Source organism: Pristiophorus japonicus, chromosome 6, assembly GCF_044704955.1.
Source record: "Pristiophorus japonicus isolate sPriJap1 chromosome 6, sPriJap1.hap1, whole genome shotgun sequence".
NCBI classification, from domain to species: Eukaryota; Metazoa; Chordata; class Chondrichthyes; family Pristiophoridae; genus Pristiophorus; species Pristiophorus japonicus.
This window is the reverse complement of record NC_091982.1, coordinates 26,054,279-26,071,660: the sequence shown is the minus strand read 5'-3', so window position 1 is coordinate 26,071,660 and position 17,382 is coordinate 26,054,279. Positions and strand designations below refer to the sequence as shown.

Here is a 17,382-nt window from a genome sequence, read left to right as displayed (position 1 = left end):
CACACGCAAATAAGTGTGGTACATCGTCAGAAGATAATGCAGTGTGTTATGCAGAATTAAATAAAGATGGTGCATGAGAGGCTTAGATTTTTGTATATTTTGTATTAAATATACAGAGGGAATAGCCTTACAGAGAACTTAAGACATAATATGAGAGGATGGAAAATGTAAAAAAAAATTACGAGAATTTTTTTGGTAGGGATATTGATATTTCATACACAAGAAATAAAAACAGAGAATGCTGGAAATGCAGAGTAAGACGATCAGCATGTGAAGGAGATTGGCATGTTAATGTTTCGTATGAACACTCTTCATCAGAGCTGCCACAGTAGGCCAGAGTGCCATTTTACAGAGCAAAGTGATCAGCAAGTGATCAGGAAGGCCAATGGAATCTTGGCCTTTATTGCAAAGGGGATGGAGTATAAAAGCAGGGAAGTCTTGCTACAGCTGTACAGGGTATTGGTGAGGCCACACTTGGAATACTGCGTGCAGTTTTGGGTTCCATATTTATGAAAGGATATACTTGCTTTGGAGGCAGTTCAGAGAAGGTTCACCAGGTTGATTCCGGAGATGAGGGGGTTGACTTATGGGGAAGGGTTGAGTAGGTTGGGCCTCTGCTCATGGGAATTCAGAAGAATGAGAGGTGATCTTATCGAAACGTATAAGATTATGAGAGGGCTTGACAAGGTGGATGCAGAGAGGATGTTTCCACTGATGGGGGAGACTAGAACTAGAGGGCATGATCTTAGAATAAGGAGCCGCCCATTTAAAACTGAGAAGAGGAGAAATTTCAACTCTGAGGGTTGTAAATCTGTGGAATTTGCTGCCTCAGAGAGCTGTGGAAGCTGGGACATTGAATAAATTTAAGATAGAAATAGACAGTTTCTTAAACGATAAGGGGATAAAGGGGTTATGGAGAGCAGGCAGGGAATTGGAGCTGAATCCATGATCAGATCAGCCATGAATTTATTGAATGGCGGAGCAGGCTAGAGGGGTCATATGGCCGACTCCTGCTCCTTTTTCTTATGTTCTTACAACATAGATAGGTTCTGGTTGAAACAAGATGTTAGCTGTGCACTGAATAGAGACTTCTTCGATGAGAAATGAGAAAATCCCCACTTACCAAGCAAATGTGCACTCTCTAGTTCCAATGTGCAACCCTGCTCCCCGATACAAGAACAGATTTGGGCAAATTTGGCTCAATGCCATACATATGCCAATAGAAATATGAATAGCACTTTGTAAAATGGCATCAATTCATGTGTAATTACCTGCTGAACAGTCAGAACCTGTCCAGTTGTGGTCACAGTTACAGGTATTTGTTTCTGGCAATAAGGTCCCATGGCCTGAGCATTGTTCATGACAAACAGCTGATGGAGCTTCGCACTTGAGCCCTCTCCAGCCAGCAGCACAGTGGCATTCGCTCTGTATACACACACCGTGTCCAGAACATATCGGATCCAAGCAGTCTTCTATAGAACAAAGAGGGAAAGTTAACAACAATTTGCAATAAAATAATCCCCTTAATGTAGAAAAACATCCCAAGGCACTTATAGAAACATCATTATACAAAAATCAACATCAAGCCAAAGTATGGAATGTCACCAAAAGCTTGGTCAAAGACCTTAAGGAGGGTCTTAAAGGAGAGAGAAGTGAAGAGGAAGAGAGGTTTAGGGAGGAAATTCAAGAGCTTAGAGCCTAGAAGGTTGAAGGCATGGCCACCAATGTTGGAGCAAAGTTAGTGGGGCATACTCAAGAGACCATAATTAGAGGAACACAGAATTTTTGGAGGATTGTCGAGCTGGAGAATATTATAGTGAGAGCAGGGACAAGACTATAAAGCGATTTAAACGTGAGGATAAAATTTTACATTTGTGGTGTTGGGAATGTAGGTCAGCGAACACAAGGATGATGGGTGAGTGGGATTTGGTGCGAGATAGGGTGAGGGCAGCAGAGTTTTGGATGAGCTGATGTTTATGGATGGTGGAGGATGGGAGGCCAGCCAGGGCAGCATTACATTAGTTGAGTCTGGAGGTGACGAAAGTATGGACAATGGTTTCAGCAACAGATGGGCTGAGGCAGGAGCAGAGACAAGTAATGTTATGTCGGTGGAAGTAGGCAATAGTAAGGAAGGACATTAGCGTGGATGAGTTGGAATCTGTATGGGTAGAGCTGCAGAACACCAAAGGGCAGAAAACATTAGTGGCAGTTGTGTACAGACCACCAAACAGTCATAGTGAGGTTGGGGATAGCATCAAACAGGAAATTAGGGATGCGTGCAATAAAGGTACAGCAGTTATCATTGGTGACTTTAAACTACATATAGATTAGGCGAAACAAACTGGTAGCAATATGGTACAGGAGGATTTCCTGGAGTGTATAAGGGATGGTTTTCACGACCAATATGTCGAGGAACCAACTAGAGAGCTGGCCATCATAGATTGGGTGTTGTGCAATGAGAGAGGATTCATTGGCAATCTTGTTGTGCGAGGCCCCTTGGGGAAGAGTGACCATAATATGATAGAATTCTTCATTAATATGGAGAATGATACAGTTAATTCAGAGACTAGGGTCCTGAACTTAAAGAAAGGTAAATTCGATGGTATGAGACGCGAATTGGCTAGAATAGATAGGCGAATGATACTTAAAGGGTTAACGGTGGATAGGCAATGGCAGACATTTAAAGATCACATGGATGAACTTCAACAATTGTACATCCCTGTCTGGCATAAAAATAAAACGGGGAAGGTGGCTCAACTGTGGCTTACAAGGGAAGTTATGGATAGTGTTAAATCCAAGAAAGAGGCATATAAATTGGTCAATAAAAGCAGCAAACCTGAGGACTGGGAGAAATTTAGAATTCAGCAGAGGAGGACAAAGGGTTTAATTAGGAGGGGGAAAATAGAATGAGAGAGTAACTTGCAGGGAACATAAAAACTGACTGCAAAAGCTTCTATAGATACGTGAAGAGAAAAAGATTAGTGAAGGCAAATGTAGGTCACTTCCAGTCAGAATCAGGTGAATTTATAATGGGGAACAAAGAAATGGCAGACCAATTGAACAAATACTTTGGTTCTGTCTTCACGAAGGAAGACACAAATAACCTTCCGGAAATACCAGGGGACCGAGGATCTAGCGAAAAGGAGGAACTGAAGGAAATCCTATTAGTCAGGAAATTGTGTTCGGATTGAAGGCCGATAAATCCCCAGGACCTGATAGTCTGCATCCCAGAATACTTAAGGAAGTGGCCCTAGAAATAGTGGATGCATTGGTGGTCATTTTCCAACATTCTATAGCTAATGTAAGCCCACTTTTTAAAAAAGGGAGAGAGAAAACAGGGAATTATAGACCGGTTAGCCTGACATCAATAGTCAGGAAAATGCTGGAATCAATTTTTAAAGATGTAATTGCAGTGCATTTGGAAAGCAGTGACAGAATCGGTCCAGGTCAGCATGGATTTATGAAAGGGAAATCATGCTTGACAAGTCTTCCAGAATTTTTTGAGGCTGTAACTAGTAGAGTGGACAAGGAGGAGCCAGTGGATGTGGTGTATTCAAAAGGCTTTTAACAAGGTCCCACACAAGAGATTAGTGTGCAAAATTAAAGCACATGGTAATGGGGGTAATGTACTGACGTGGATAAAGAACTAGTTGGCAGGCAGGAAGCAAAGAGTAAGAATAAACGAGTCCTTTTCAGAATGGTAGGCAGTGACTAGTGGGGTACCGCAAAGTTCAGTGCTGGGACCCCAGCTATTTACAATATATATTAATGATTTAGATGAAGGAATTGAATGTAATATCTATAAGTTTGCAGATGACACTAAGCTGGGTGGCAGTGTGAACTGTGAGGAGGGTGCCAAGAGGTTGCAGGGTGACTCGAACAGGTTAGGTGATTGGGCAAATACATGGCAGATGCGGTATAATGTAGATAAATGTGAGGTTATCCACTTTGGTGGTAAAAACACAAAGGCAGAATATTATCTGAATGGCGGCAGATTAGGAAAAGGGGAGGTGCAATGAGACCTGGGTGTCATGGTATATCAGTCATTGAAAGTTGGCATGCAGGTACAGCAGGCGGTGAAGAAGGCAAATGGCATGTTGGCCTTCATAACGAGAGGATTTGAGCATAGGAACAGGGAGATCTTACTATAGTTGTACAGAGCCTTGGTGAGGCCACACCTTGAATATTTTGTATAGTTTGGGTCTCCTAATCTGAGGAAGGACATTCTTTCTATTGAGGGAGTGCAGCGAAGGTTCACCAGATTGATTCCCGGGATGACAGGATTGACATATGAAGAAAGACTGGATCGACTAGGCTTATATTCAATGAAATTTAGAAGAATGAGAGGGGATCTCATCGAAACATCTAAAATTCTGACGGGATTGGACAGGTTAGATGCAGGAAGAATGTTCCCGATGTTGGGGAAGTCCAGAACCAGGGATCACAGTCTAAGGATAAGGGGTAAGCCATTTAGGACCGAGATGAGGAGAAACTTCTTCACTCAGAGTTGTGAGCATGTGGAATTCTCTACCACGGAAAGTTGTTGAGGCTAGTTTGTTAGATATATTCAAAAGGGAGTTAAATGTGGTCCTCACTGCTAAAGGGATCAAGGGGTATGGAGAGAAAGCAGGGATGGGGTACTGAAGTGCATGATCAGCCATGATCATATTGAATGGTGGTGCAGGCTCGAAGGGCTGAATGGCCTACTCCTGCACCTATTTTCTATGTTTCTAGATGGAGTGGTTATGTCATTGGTAACTCAGCTCAGGATCAAATAGGGTTGTGCTGGTTCAACTTGAAACCATGGCCAGGGAGAAGGTGGGATCGATGGTGAGTTTTTGGACATGGACTGTAGTGGATGGCTTTGCTCTTCCCAATGTTTAACAGGAGGAAATTGCAGCTCATCTCGAACTGGATGTCGGACAAGCAGTCTGACAACACAATGGCCGTGGATGGGTCGAGAGATGTGGTGGAGAGGTAGAGCTGGATATCGACAACATACATGTGGAATCTGAGCCGAAAAACAAAACAAAAATCATATCATAAATAAGAGGAAATTCCAATCTCTATCTTATTTTTTTAAAAAGTGCTCATGGTTTTTGTGCTCATCAAGGTGAGGGACATGACTGCTTAAAAATGGGAACCCAATGACAGCAACAAGCACTACCAGGGCAGATATAATGGGCTAGAGATCAGCAATCTGGGCACAAATTGTGCTCAAAATTGCTCCAGTTTTCCAAGGTGAAGTTATGGTTCAAGTTTCCGCTCCAACCACAAATGTAAAATTTTCCATATACCAGTGCAATCAGGCAGCAGCATTTTAGAATGCAATTGTTTTTTTCACCCTTTGATTTAAAAACATATTCCTTGATGTATTTCAGAGTAGTAACCTGGTGCATTTTTTTAATATAGCTGAAAATATGTTTTTCACAAACAATAAGCATTTTTAATGAGTCACCTATGAATAACGATTTTAAATGGCTGAAAATGACTTGAAGAAGCTATATAGAACCATTTGTTAGTTTAATTGGTGTATGCTAGTCAGTTTTTTAGTAAATTGACCTTGATGTGCACAAATTAACTGCCGAGTTTCCTACATTACAACACTTCAAAAGTACTTCATTGTCTGTAAAGGACTTTGATATGTCCTGAGGTTGTGAAAGGTGCTTTATAAATGCAAGTCTTTCTTTATTTCTTAATCACAAAAGACGGAAACTCGCCATGGTGATTAATTCGATCGTGGAGCACGGCCAGTTGTGTGGGTGTGGCCAGGTTCTAGCGCAATGATTTTTAGACCAAGGTCTTGCTCCGTCAAGCCTGTGTGGTGGCTGGTGTCCAACAGTCACTCCACGTTAAAAGAATTCACTCACACAGGCATCTTCCACCCTTTAAGATGTAGCTCATTGAAACACTTGTGAACCCATCTTTTTTGGTGTGGAAGTGGGTCATCCTCGATAAGAGGGACTGCCTAATACTATATATTTTAAACCAGCATAAAAGATTGCAGAAAGTCGATTTGTGCAGGACATAACTTGCCCTTGAAACTCCTCAATCTTTTACTTCGGTTTGGATGATTTCGGGTGAAAACTAGCGCTATCTAGTGGAAACTCTACCCCAACATATATAGCATGTTGTGACGAGCAACGCTCACTCTATCCATCTCAACAATCCATTTCAGCCTCAATGCCAGAAATGCTGCCCCTACTACACCAGTGTAACCGTTTTAAATTTCCCATCATGTGTTTTTTATTGAGTAACAACCAATTTAGTGCCGATTAATGCCAAACTAAGCATAGCTTTGTGTTGTGGACTCCTTGAGACAGCTCAAACCCATAAACATAGGAATTTTACAGGCTGCTCCTACAGCCAGCAGGCAGAAGAGATTTGCATCTCATTAGTCTGGTCTGGACCTAAATCATTTCCTGTTGATGAAAGGTGAGTGTCTAATCCACTATACTGCCCAGTGTCTGCAAATGTTTTTATAACCAAGAATATTTATTAAATAGAAAAAGGCATTACTCATAAAGAAGACTTATAAAATGGTATTTGACAATTGTTTAATAACATTTTTGCATATTTGCTAAATTGCAGTTGGGCTGCAATTTGCAAAATGTTAGCAGAAAAATTTAACAATTTTCAGATAAATTGCAACAAAATTGCAGAGGGCTGCATCTTAATACTTCAGCAAAAGCATTGTGAAAATGCGCCACAGAGCAACATATTGCTGCTAAATGTCCCGCTAAGATTGAAGAGAGGAGTAGTCCATTATAGTGGAGGAAGAAAATGCTTATACAACTGAAATCACTTAGCCCTTGATTCACGAACATTTACCGCAAAATCTTCAGGTTGTGGGGAGTGTGTGAAAGTAATTCTTCTTGCAGATCACTTGCAAAGTGACAGAATGACAGTTATATTAAACTTGAAATTGAAAACTTGTGATAATGGAATATCTAAGCAACTATTCTACTGTCACATTTTCAACACCTACTAAAAATGCACCTTACAGATGATCAAAAGTAATCCAGATTTGTGTGTCAATGGCAACCCCTGGGGACTCTTGTTAGGAAAGAGACTCAGCAGCTTGGGATGAGAATTTTCCCCTCATCTGATCTGTTCCAGCATTTAAAATACTTTTATTCAGATCAAACAAGAAAAAAAAAATTCCTGTAATGCCCATAAGTCTCCTGGCTCTGTGATGTGCTCTTGAGTTCCTAATTGTTACATTATTACTTACAGAATTCCTCTCGAGTGCCAGATTTCCGAAATTAGTCAGGAAACACCATTGAAAATAGCAACCGTGCTGAAAAGATTAATTAAAGAGAGCCAGTGATTTGTTCTAATTAAACTTTGATATGAAATAAACCTCAGAGAGTCATATCATTACCTTATCAACTAATAGAAATGCTAGTGACCTCTCACACATGAACTTTTGTGAATTTAATTTAATCCATTTTTCTGTGAAAACCATAAATCAGTGATCTTGTTCATGGAGTGTTATTTTGAGAGGTTTTGTGTCTGGTGTTTAGCACCCATCCCAGTTCTAGCAAAGATTAAACATTTTCCATTTAAGAGAGCATAATGAGCTAACAAAAACAGAGCTGTTATTCACAATCTGATAAAATAGAATGGTGGAGATAATAAAGAAAAGAGATTATCAATTATAGATCATGTTGTGAGATCGACATCTCACTGAAATCCTTCAGTCTGTAAAGTGAACGAGTGACCTTGGTGTGAAGTTTTCTCTAGCTTACATTATCTATGGCATCTCGCAGATTGGTCAGAAGGATGTGTGTTTCAAGATATACATATTGCTGTGTCTTCCATAATAGAATTTTTTATTACTACCTAAATGTTTTCTTCACATAAGTGGTGGTGGGAAATAAATCACACGTGTGAAATGACATTTTTTTTTTGCACTCTGTTGTCAGCTAACAATAAATAGAACAAAGCACACACTATTACAATGGCCACAAGAGAGAGACACTGATGCACCATGGAGTAGGAGGGAAGCAGATTCATGCTGATGATCCTTCATGCAGTGGGTTTGTGTTTTGGGGGTAAGTGTTGGGGAGAAAGACCAGGCACATTCATCAGAGGAAAACTGGACATAATTAAGGCAAGTGACTTTGCACAGTGTGACATTGATTCTGTAATGTACAATTTGTTGCATTACAAGTCCAGGAGGCAGTTCAACACTGGTTTCTGATTGGACTCAAACAATAAACAAATGACTTGTGGCAACAAAGAACATGATCCACCAAGCCACTTCACTCTGCTCTTGCATTCTAATAGCCAATACTGGTTACAGAGTGGCATTAACAAAGGGCAGGCCACCAAGGACAGAAGAAGAAAATAAAACAAGCCCAAGAAATGCGAGCGACAAAGTAAATAGTACACAGCATAACCATAACTCAGATCGAAAAACAGAAAATGCTGGAAATACTCAGGTCAGGCAGCATCTGTGGAGAGAGAAACAGAGTTACCGTTTCAGGTCGACGACCTTTCATCAGAACTCAGATAAAGTCTCCTGGTCCAAAGTTCTTGAGGCCTTACACAGCCACCTGAAAGGTGGACAGGCCTTCGCCCACCAGTCTGTTATAGCCCTCACCCTAAGAAAAATCCCAGGTTTTGAGTCATTACAGGGGGGAGTGGGTGGTTGTGTGATTTCCAGCATTATTGGGATATACTCCTTGGCCAGGGACCAGGAATTCCAGAAGGGAATCTTGCCAGCACTTTTTATAACTTTTGTCAGTAGAGATGCAGTCAATAGTGCAAGGATGTTATTACAAAAATGGCACTTTACAATGTATTTGAGTTAGCATAATCATTTAGTGATTTGTTTCCTCCACTGTTTCCCCCAATGACTCTTGAGGTATGGTTCCATGAATATAAGTAACCCCCAGTACCTCACCCAGATGACCATTCCCCAAACGTGAACCTAGACAGTGAGTGTAGAGGCCAGCACAGTGGAATCCTGTACAATCCTTACTTGATGTCGACACACAATCACTTTCCATGAAGATCTCTGGATAGTATCCAGGAGTGTCAAAAAAATGTCAATTCCGAGTTTGTGAGATAGCATGCATTAATCAGGACTGATTTCCAAGAAATTTGGGAGGATGGGCTCAAATGCTTTAATATTCCATCAGTGCTAACACACCAAATTATCAAGCCACACATTGCACGAGTATTATCTCCAATGCACACAGAAATTGCATGACAATTGTGCCTCTTAATTATTATAGGCCCTGAAACAGCTTTAACAAGATACAAAACCTTATAGGTGGACCAACCTTCCTCACAGTTTTCTCCTTGATAGCCAGGAATACAGATGCAAATTCCTGCGACACATGTGCCATGGCCATGACAGGTTGGATCGATACACTGATCTCCTGGCACATCACACTCCGGTCCCTTCCATTCATTGTGGCATAAGCAGTGACCTTTCTCATACTGACCATTTGCACTGCAGAGGACAGGGCAGGAGTCTGAAAATGGGTAAAAATATTACATCAGTACCAACAGAGGCCTTCTAAGCTCACTCTTGCATGTTTCACATTTCCATTACATAGGCGGTTTTCTGAATGTTAACAGTATTATAAGTAGTGTTGAATGATCCATTTTATTCAGGATAAGGCTAATATTCCTTTAGCACTTGATCATTAATGGACACTGTCTCCATAATGATCCTCTAAGAAATGACGAATTCATGCCATAGTGACTCACTGGAGTGTTATAACAGGCCTTGTACCTGGCAATGTTGAAGTGGGTCGAAGAGGTCAACATTCTTTCTCGTACTTTTTTCTAATTGTCTCTCCTCATTTACAAAAGAACATGATTCCTTGCCAGTTTGCAGTTCCAGTAGAACTGGCCATCCGCCAATAACCTCATCCAAATAACTGTTATTCAATAAGCTTACGCACTGACTTCCTGAGAACTTACTGCAAAACTTTGGATGAGATCAACTAACTCAACACAGACCTGGTATCAAACCTAGGCCAGGAGATCAGTGTATGGATCCAATCGGTCATGGCCATGGCACATGTATATATGGCCTGGTCTATATGGCTTAGCTGCTTTACTAACTGAGCCCTCAGGGAATCTAGTTCTAAACATTTTATACCATCTGTTTATGTTGACTAACGAATGGGGAAAACTGAACACATTGCCTAACCCTAAAGATCACAGGAATCACTTTAAGACTATCAATTAGTTCAAAATACAAACTACAGAAGAGCATGAAATTGAATATATTCACTAAAATTGAATGTGTTCACTTTGAGACACGTCGGCAGTCTACTCTTTGGTATCTGAAGCTAATCATTTAGGAATCAAATTTGATTCCATTGCAACAGTTTGCTCACCTCAATGAAACAAGGACAATAATGTACAATTAAGAAGGTTCTCTGGAGTAAAGTACTTTTCTGTCCCCTAAGAATGAACACTAAACCAAAATCTAAATTTAAAGTGATCTCAGTTGAGCAGGTTCAGGTTACACACTGAATAAATTAATTTGGCCCATATGTACATTTTGTGATTGGGTTGGAATCCCTCTATTTTCATAAAATAAAATGGTACATATGTAGAGAGAGACAAAGGATGTGATTTTATGGGAGTTCCTTTAGGACCCTTAGTAGAGGAATTTGCTCATGCACTGTACTGTAATGTACACTAAAGAACATGAAAGTGACTTGTGAACATCCCTGTTTGTGAAGTTCATGGAACCAATCAGCCACAATTATCACAGCCTAGCAATCACCTCAGGTTATGCTCAATAAACAGCACCAAGTGAATAGAATGAACCAGTAGCGAAGAAAATTGTGACTTGTAACCTTCACAGTGACAGGGAAAGCAACTCTCCTTGCAGAGAAGATCTTCAAGGCTCCTGATACCTTTTGACACAGTTTAATAACTGTTCCCTGGTGAACTTAAAATATTCCTTCTTCTGATATGAGTAAGATCTTTGCCCTGAAGACCTTTCTTTCATATGACTTTCTCCTGAGAACCCTGCACCCGTGTGCCTGAACTTTGTGTTTATCTTCTCCTGATCTGAAAGATGGAGATTAGCCAGAATATGAGCACAAATCATGCTGCTGCCACCCTCTTGCAACTATTTTATTCCATTACCACAAGCTCTGAGCGGATGTAAAAACAACATGCACACTGGTACTTTACACAATCTGAAAATGGCCTGCTTTGATTGGATCCTTTGACTTGTCCACTGAAGAAGTTTGATTATTGTCTTTGCAGTAGTTTCTAACACTCTAAGCCTTGGTCAAAAACTGATGAGCACCATCCCAAATAGATGATTTATTTGATGCGTGTAGCAGTCCTGTTTCTGAATGTTATTAGACCATTGAAGTATCAACTACACCTAGAAATTCAACCCTGACTGTCTCTCTTCACATATACACTCTAATTTTTACTATTTTTCTTTAAGTTTCTGCACCATCATGGCACGATTCCTGGTGTTAAGATCAGGGGGCCGAAATTCAGCAGCGCAAGAAATCTGGCGGACCTATGATTTTTTTCTTTGTACTTACTGCACGGATCCTTGATGCGATCGGAAGAGCCATTTTCAGGACATTGACATTTTTTCAAAGTCCCAGGGAAAATGTGTCATAATGGATGCAGGCCATAGACTCAAAGCCAGACTGAGTGGCTGAATATAGGTCGCACCGGGACTCCGCCGTTGGCAATTAATGGTGGAGTAGTGGTGATGTCACAGCGTGTGCGCGTCACCATGCTCGCTGCCCTCTGTGAAAGGGGAGAGAATCTGCCATTTTTTACCTTCAACCTCTGGGCCATCAGCGAGGGTTTCGGCTGGACCAGGCTGCCCCTTGGTAGCCCGGCCAAACGCAGGGACACTATTTTGCCGGCCAATCGGGAAGTCGGCCGGCAAAAATTATTACATGGCGGCCTCGGCAGTGGGTCCTCCCCTTGAAGGGTCGCACACAGTCTTCAGAGGGTGCACCAACAGAAAAACCTATCAGGGGCACCGAGCAGCGGGGGATCGATCTCTGCAGCTGAATATTGGTCGGAAAATTGTTAAGCTGAGGGAATGTGGCAGTGAGCATTCTGATGACACGCTTGCGGCGGTCATCAGAATCTGGCGGTGTCGGATCCAGGCCGAAAAATCCCCGACCTGAAATTGGGTTGTGTTGGCCAGTTGACCTCTAAGTGGTGACCACGGGATTTCACCAAATGGCCACCACAAACGGACAGTAACGGGTCTCTCGGAGACCCTGAATTTCAGCCCTCAGATCTCCACATTCTAGAACAGTGCAGTTAATTCACTGTATGCAGCCTTAGTAATGTGCATTTTTTTTTTGTTCATGGGCTAGGAGCGATGCTGGCAAAGCCTGTTGCCAGCTCCAGTTGCCTTGACATTTTATTTCCTAATCTCTCTTCAAATTGATATAGTTGCTGTATGGTTTGATAAATAATGATTGCATTGTACAATACATTCATGTTTGCTCAACAACTTGCCACAGCTGACTTTACCTCGTGCACAGTCAGGCCCAAGAAATCCTGGAAAACAGTGACAGTGGCCAGAGATACATTCTCCATTCCCATTGCAATTGGTAGAACATTCATCCATTGATTCTACAAGCAATGATAGCATCGAGTAAATGTTTCATAAACAACTCTGTGCAAGAATCCAATTTCTTATTCCATTAGAAACAAGATTTAACAGTGATAAATAGATTGAATAACATTTACCTAACTGTGGTATGTGCCTGATACCATAATCGGGGTTGGGGGTAATATATTAGCATGGATAGAAGATTGACTAACTAACAGAAAACAGAGAGTCAGGATAAATGGTTCATTCTCTGGTTGGTAACAAGTAACTAGTGGGGTGCCGCAGGGATCAGTGCTGGAACCCAAAATATTTATAATCTATATTAACGACTTGGAAGAAGGGACTGAGTGTAACGTAGCCAAGTTTGCTGATGATACAAAGATGGGAGGAAAAGCAATGTGTGAGGAGGACACAAAAATCTTCAAAAGGACATAAACAAGCTAAGTGAGTGGGCAAAAATTTGGCAGATGGAGAATAATGTTGGAAAGTGTGAGGTCATGCACTTTGGCAGAAAAAAAATCAAAGAGCAAGTTATTATTTAAATGGAGAAAGATTGCAAAGTGCTGCAGTACAGCGGGACCTGGGGGTACTTGTGCATGAAACACAAAAGGATAGTATGCAAGTACAGCAAGTGATCAGGAAGGCCAATGGTATCTTGGCCTTTATTGCAAAGGGGATGGAGTAAAAAAGCAGGGAAGTCTTGCTACAGCTATTTCAGGTATTGATGAGGCCACACCTGGAATACTGCGTGCAGTTTTGGTTTCCATATTTACGAAAAGATATACTTGCTTTGGAGGCAGTTCAGAGAAGGTTCACGAGGTTGATTCCGGTGATGAGGGGGTTGACTTATGAGGAAAGGTTGAGTAGGTTGGGCCTCTACTCATTGAAATTCAGAAGAATGAGAGGTGATCTTATCGAAACATATAAGATTATGAGGGGGCTTGACAAGGTGGAGGCTGGGAGAATGTTTCCACTGATGGGGAGACTAGAACTAGAGGGCATGATCTTAGAATAAGGGGCCGCCCATTTAAAACAGAGATGAGGAGGAATTTCTTCTCTCAGAGGGTTATAAATCTGTGGAATTTGCTGCCTCGGAGAGCTGTGGAAGCTGGGACATTGAATAAATTTAAGACAGAAATAGACAGTTTCTTGAGCGATAAGGGGATAAGGGGTTATGGGGAGTGGGTGGGGAAGTGGGAGCCGAGTCCATGATCAGATCAGCCATGATCTTATTGAATGGCAGAGCAGGCTCGAGGAGCCGTATCGCTGACTCCTGTTCCTATATTCTTATGTTCTTATAATACCCCAATAACAGAGTACATTTAACCTGGGACTAAGCAATACAAATCTTCAAAAAGGTTCATTCTCTGGACTTCTCTGCCCAGGACTGATGATACATCGCATTTTGAGTACAACAATTTCCGTCTGTATTTTCTCTTCCCAGGCCACACAAATATTATTTCCCAGAAAGAAAAAAAACCTATGGGAGCCCACCCACCTTCTGATGATCTTGTTACTTCTCCTTTCCTATTCTCTGCTCCTTTACAGCTATCAGAATCGAGGCACGAGGGACTGGGTTTTACCAACCTCAGCGGGTCCGGGGTGGGCAACGTCCTTGGCGAGTCCTGACCCCACAGCTGTGTCGATCCCGGGCCTCTGACCTGATTTTGCGTGGATGAGGCTTGTTAAGCCCGTTCTGCGAGGTTCCCGGCCAATTAAAGGGAAGCGGGTCTGATGATATCATCTGATGACATCATCTGATGACATGTCAGCAACCGGTTTCCTTAAAGGGACCATGTCCACATTCATTTTGACAGCTGTGCCCATCTGTGTTCTGCAGCATTGAGGTGCTGCAAACACTGACAAACACTGCACAAAGGTGCACATCTGCACTCAGGCCTCCCATGACTCCATCCACATGCTTATGGGGTGGGGTGGGGGGGGGGGGGGACGGGGGGCAAGTCACAGCATGAAGGGAGATTCTCTTCCCTTCCAATGGGTGAAAGAGACCTCCCCAGGACACCACACAGCCTGGTTGCACATTGTACAGGAGAACACAAGCAGGGATGTCGTCGGGAGGACCTGGCTTCAGTGGCGTAAACCTTTCAATGATCTCAGTAGATCACAAAATGTTAAACTGCAAAGCCACACTCAACCTCATTCTCCTGTGCCACCCATCACATTCCCATCACTCTGCCTTCCCTACCCTACTCCTGCACATCCTTCCTCACACCAACTTACTATGCACCTCCACCCATCCCCCTCTATCTACATTATCACTTCCCCATCTCACTAGCCACCCCTCACACTCATCCGTATCCTTATCCAATAATAGCAACTAACAACACACAAGGGGAGGCACTAGGTTGTTATCACCATTGTTCAAAGATTGAAATCTTTATTTTCAACACTTTGCCTTCTTGGGACAGATCTGTGTGCACCTTTGGAAGTGGCTGAGTGAGCTGCAGTGAATGGTGAGCCATTAGGCAAACACCCACCCCCATCTCCCCATAACCTGGTGCATCATGTGGCAGCCAGGGTGTACAGCGTCAAGGGAAGTCAATCTGGCCATCTCTGGCCTCCTGGGCAGCAATGTGGTCGGGTGCTGATGCCCTGTGTCCTGTGCAGCATCAGGTGATTGCGGAGAAGGTTGGTGCTGCTGGTGTTGGGGCTGATCATGGTGGGATTCTGAGGACCAAGGTGAGATTCTTTCAAGGGCACTGATGCTGATGGAATAGAAGGTAGCTGAAGTTGAGATGACAGAAGCGACCTGTCAATGGTGAGAGGTTGCTCCAAGGAGGTGACAGTGAATAGAGAGTTTATTGCAAATACTTCACACCTCCATAAATCTGAAATGTGTATTCCAAATCCTGAAGGCTCCAGCCTCTAAGATGAGAATTTGAACAGCTGTGAAATGGTAGCTTTTATATCACTTTTGCTGCAACTAGTCAAAGCAATCCAGAGATGTTGAGAACCCGACACACTTACCTGATGTGGTCCCTAAGCGCTGGGAACCTTGTAAAAAAAACTTGGAAAAATCCTTAGGACCTGATAAAGTGCTGCTTAAATACCTTTAAGCAGCTTCTTAAGTATCTCAATTACCTGACCCTCCGCTTAGTGCCGGGCCGGCAAACCGCAGGCAGAGCCGGCACTTGGGAAATTAACAAGGAGGTGGGTTCAGAGCGCACTTCCGCCCCACTGTCAATCATCGTCATTTTGACAGCGTACCCGCCTCCAAACGCGCACTCGCAGCGCCCGTAAGTTTCCGGCTTCGAAAACTCACTAAAGCATGCTTAGATGCAAATGATTGGGCAAAATTTCACTTAAAATATATAAGAGTTTCCAAAAGGACATAAAAGAGGGGATGCAGCTCTATTTGTTAATGAGGACTTGTCATTTCAAAAGAGGTTATATAGGTCTGCAGTGTAGAGCTGAAGCAATTTAGATATAGTTCGATCAAGCTATCAGCCCAAAATTGGCCATTTGTATCTATTACTATTCTTCAGGTTAAGCGACCCGTTAGGATTAGACACCCAGTGAATAAATTAAAAATGCCACAGAACTAGGTAGTGTTTGTGTTATGATGGATCTTAATTTCCCAGGTATACAGTGATCCATGGTCCATTCGTGTGCAAACTATTGAGGAAGGAGGGGTGAAATATTCAGAGATGTTATAAATGATTGCTTTCTTACACAGCATGTTGGTGAAGCTACTAAAGGAAATCATGCGCTAATTCTTAGCTGTGACCATAATATGTTATTGGACCTTCATGTGAGGGAACAAAATATCATTATATATAACTTCCACAACCAAGCTAAAGCTGCTGAATATTTAATGCTAGTGCCAGGTTATAACAGGGCTAAATTTACAAAAAAATGGCAGGACTTGAGTTGGCTGAAAGAGGGATCCTTCCTTGGCAAGATTAATTGTAGCATGGACGAAAAATTAAGAATTTTTAAACCAACCTAAACATAAAGAAGCCTTGTATGTTCCTCAGGTCAAAAGAAGGACACATGGGACAATAAAATCAAAATGGCTAAATGATGATGGCCAAAGACAAATTAAATTCAAGTGGAAATGTTTTTCCAGGTAAACGGCAAACAATTCTTGAGAATAGAGATAGGTCATCATCATAGGCAGTCCCCTGGAATTGAGGAGGATTTGCTTCCACTCCCAAAGTGAGTTCTTTGATGGCTGAACAGTCCGATATGAGAGCCATAGACCCTGTAACAGGTGGGACAGACATTCATCGAGGGAAGGGTCGGTGGGGCTGGTTTGTCGCGTGCTCCTTCCGCTGCCTGCGCTTGGCCTCTTCATGCTCTTTGCGTCGAGACTCGAAGAGCTCAACGCCCTCCCTGATGTACTTTCTTCACCTCGGGCGATCTTCGGCCAGGGTCTCCCAGATGTCAGTGGTGATGTCGCACTTTATCAGGGAGGCTTTGAGGGTGTCCTTGTCACGTTTCCGCTGTCCTCCTTTGGCTCGTTTACCATGAAGGAGCTCCGCATAAAGCATTTGCTTAGGAAGTCTCGTATCTGGCATGTGAACTATGTGGCCTGCCCAGTGAAGTTGATCGAGTATGGTCAGTGCTTCAATACTGGGATGTTAGCCTGGACGAGGACACTGATGTTGGTGCGCCTGTCCTCCCAGGGGATTTGCAGGATCTTGCGGAGACATTGGTGATATATCTCCAGCGACTTGAGATGCCTTCTATACATTGTCCTTGCCTCAGATCCATACAGGAGGGCGGATATTATTACAGCCCTGTAGACCATGAGCTTGGTGGTAGCTTTGAGG

General features: G+C 42.5%; 1 protein-coding gene across 3 annotated transcripts in view; it reads right to left on the bottom strand.

Annotated features, from left to right (window-relative positions):
- tenm1 (teneurin transmembrane protein 1) overlaps positions 1-17,382 on the bottom strand; it is a 1,011,052-nt gene that overhangs the window by 254,598 nt on the left and 739,072 nt on the right. For all 3 annotated transcript variants that reach the window (XM_070882702.1, XM_070882701.1, XM_070882703.1), the window contains 3 exons: positions 12,505-12,606; positions 9,294-9,488; positions 1,272-1,472 (listed from right to left, as the gene is read on the bottom strand). In XM_070882702.1, the coding sequence (XP_070738803.1) occupies positions 1,272-1,472; positions 9,294-9,488; positions 12,505-12,606 (498 nt within the window). The remainder of the gene's footprint in view (positions 1-1,271; positions 1,473-9,293; positions 9,489-12,504; positions 12,607-17,382) is intronic.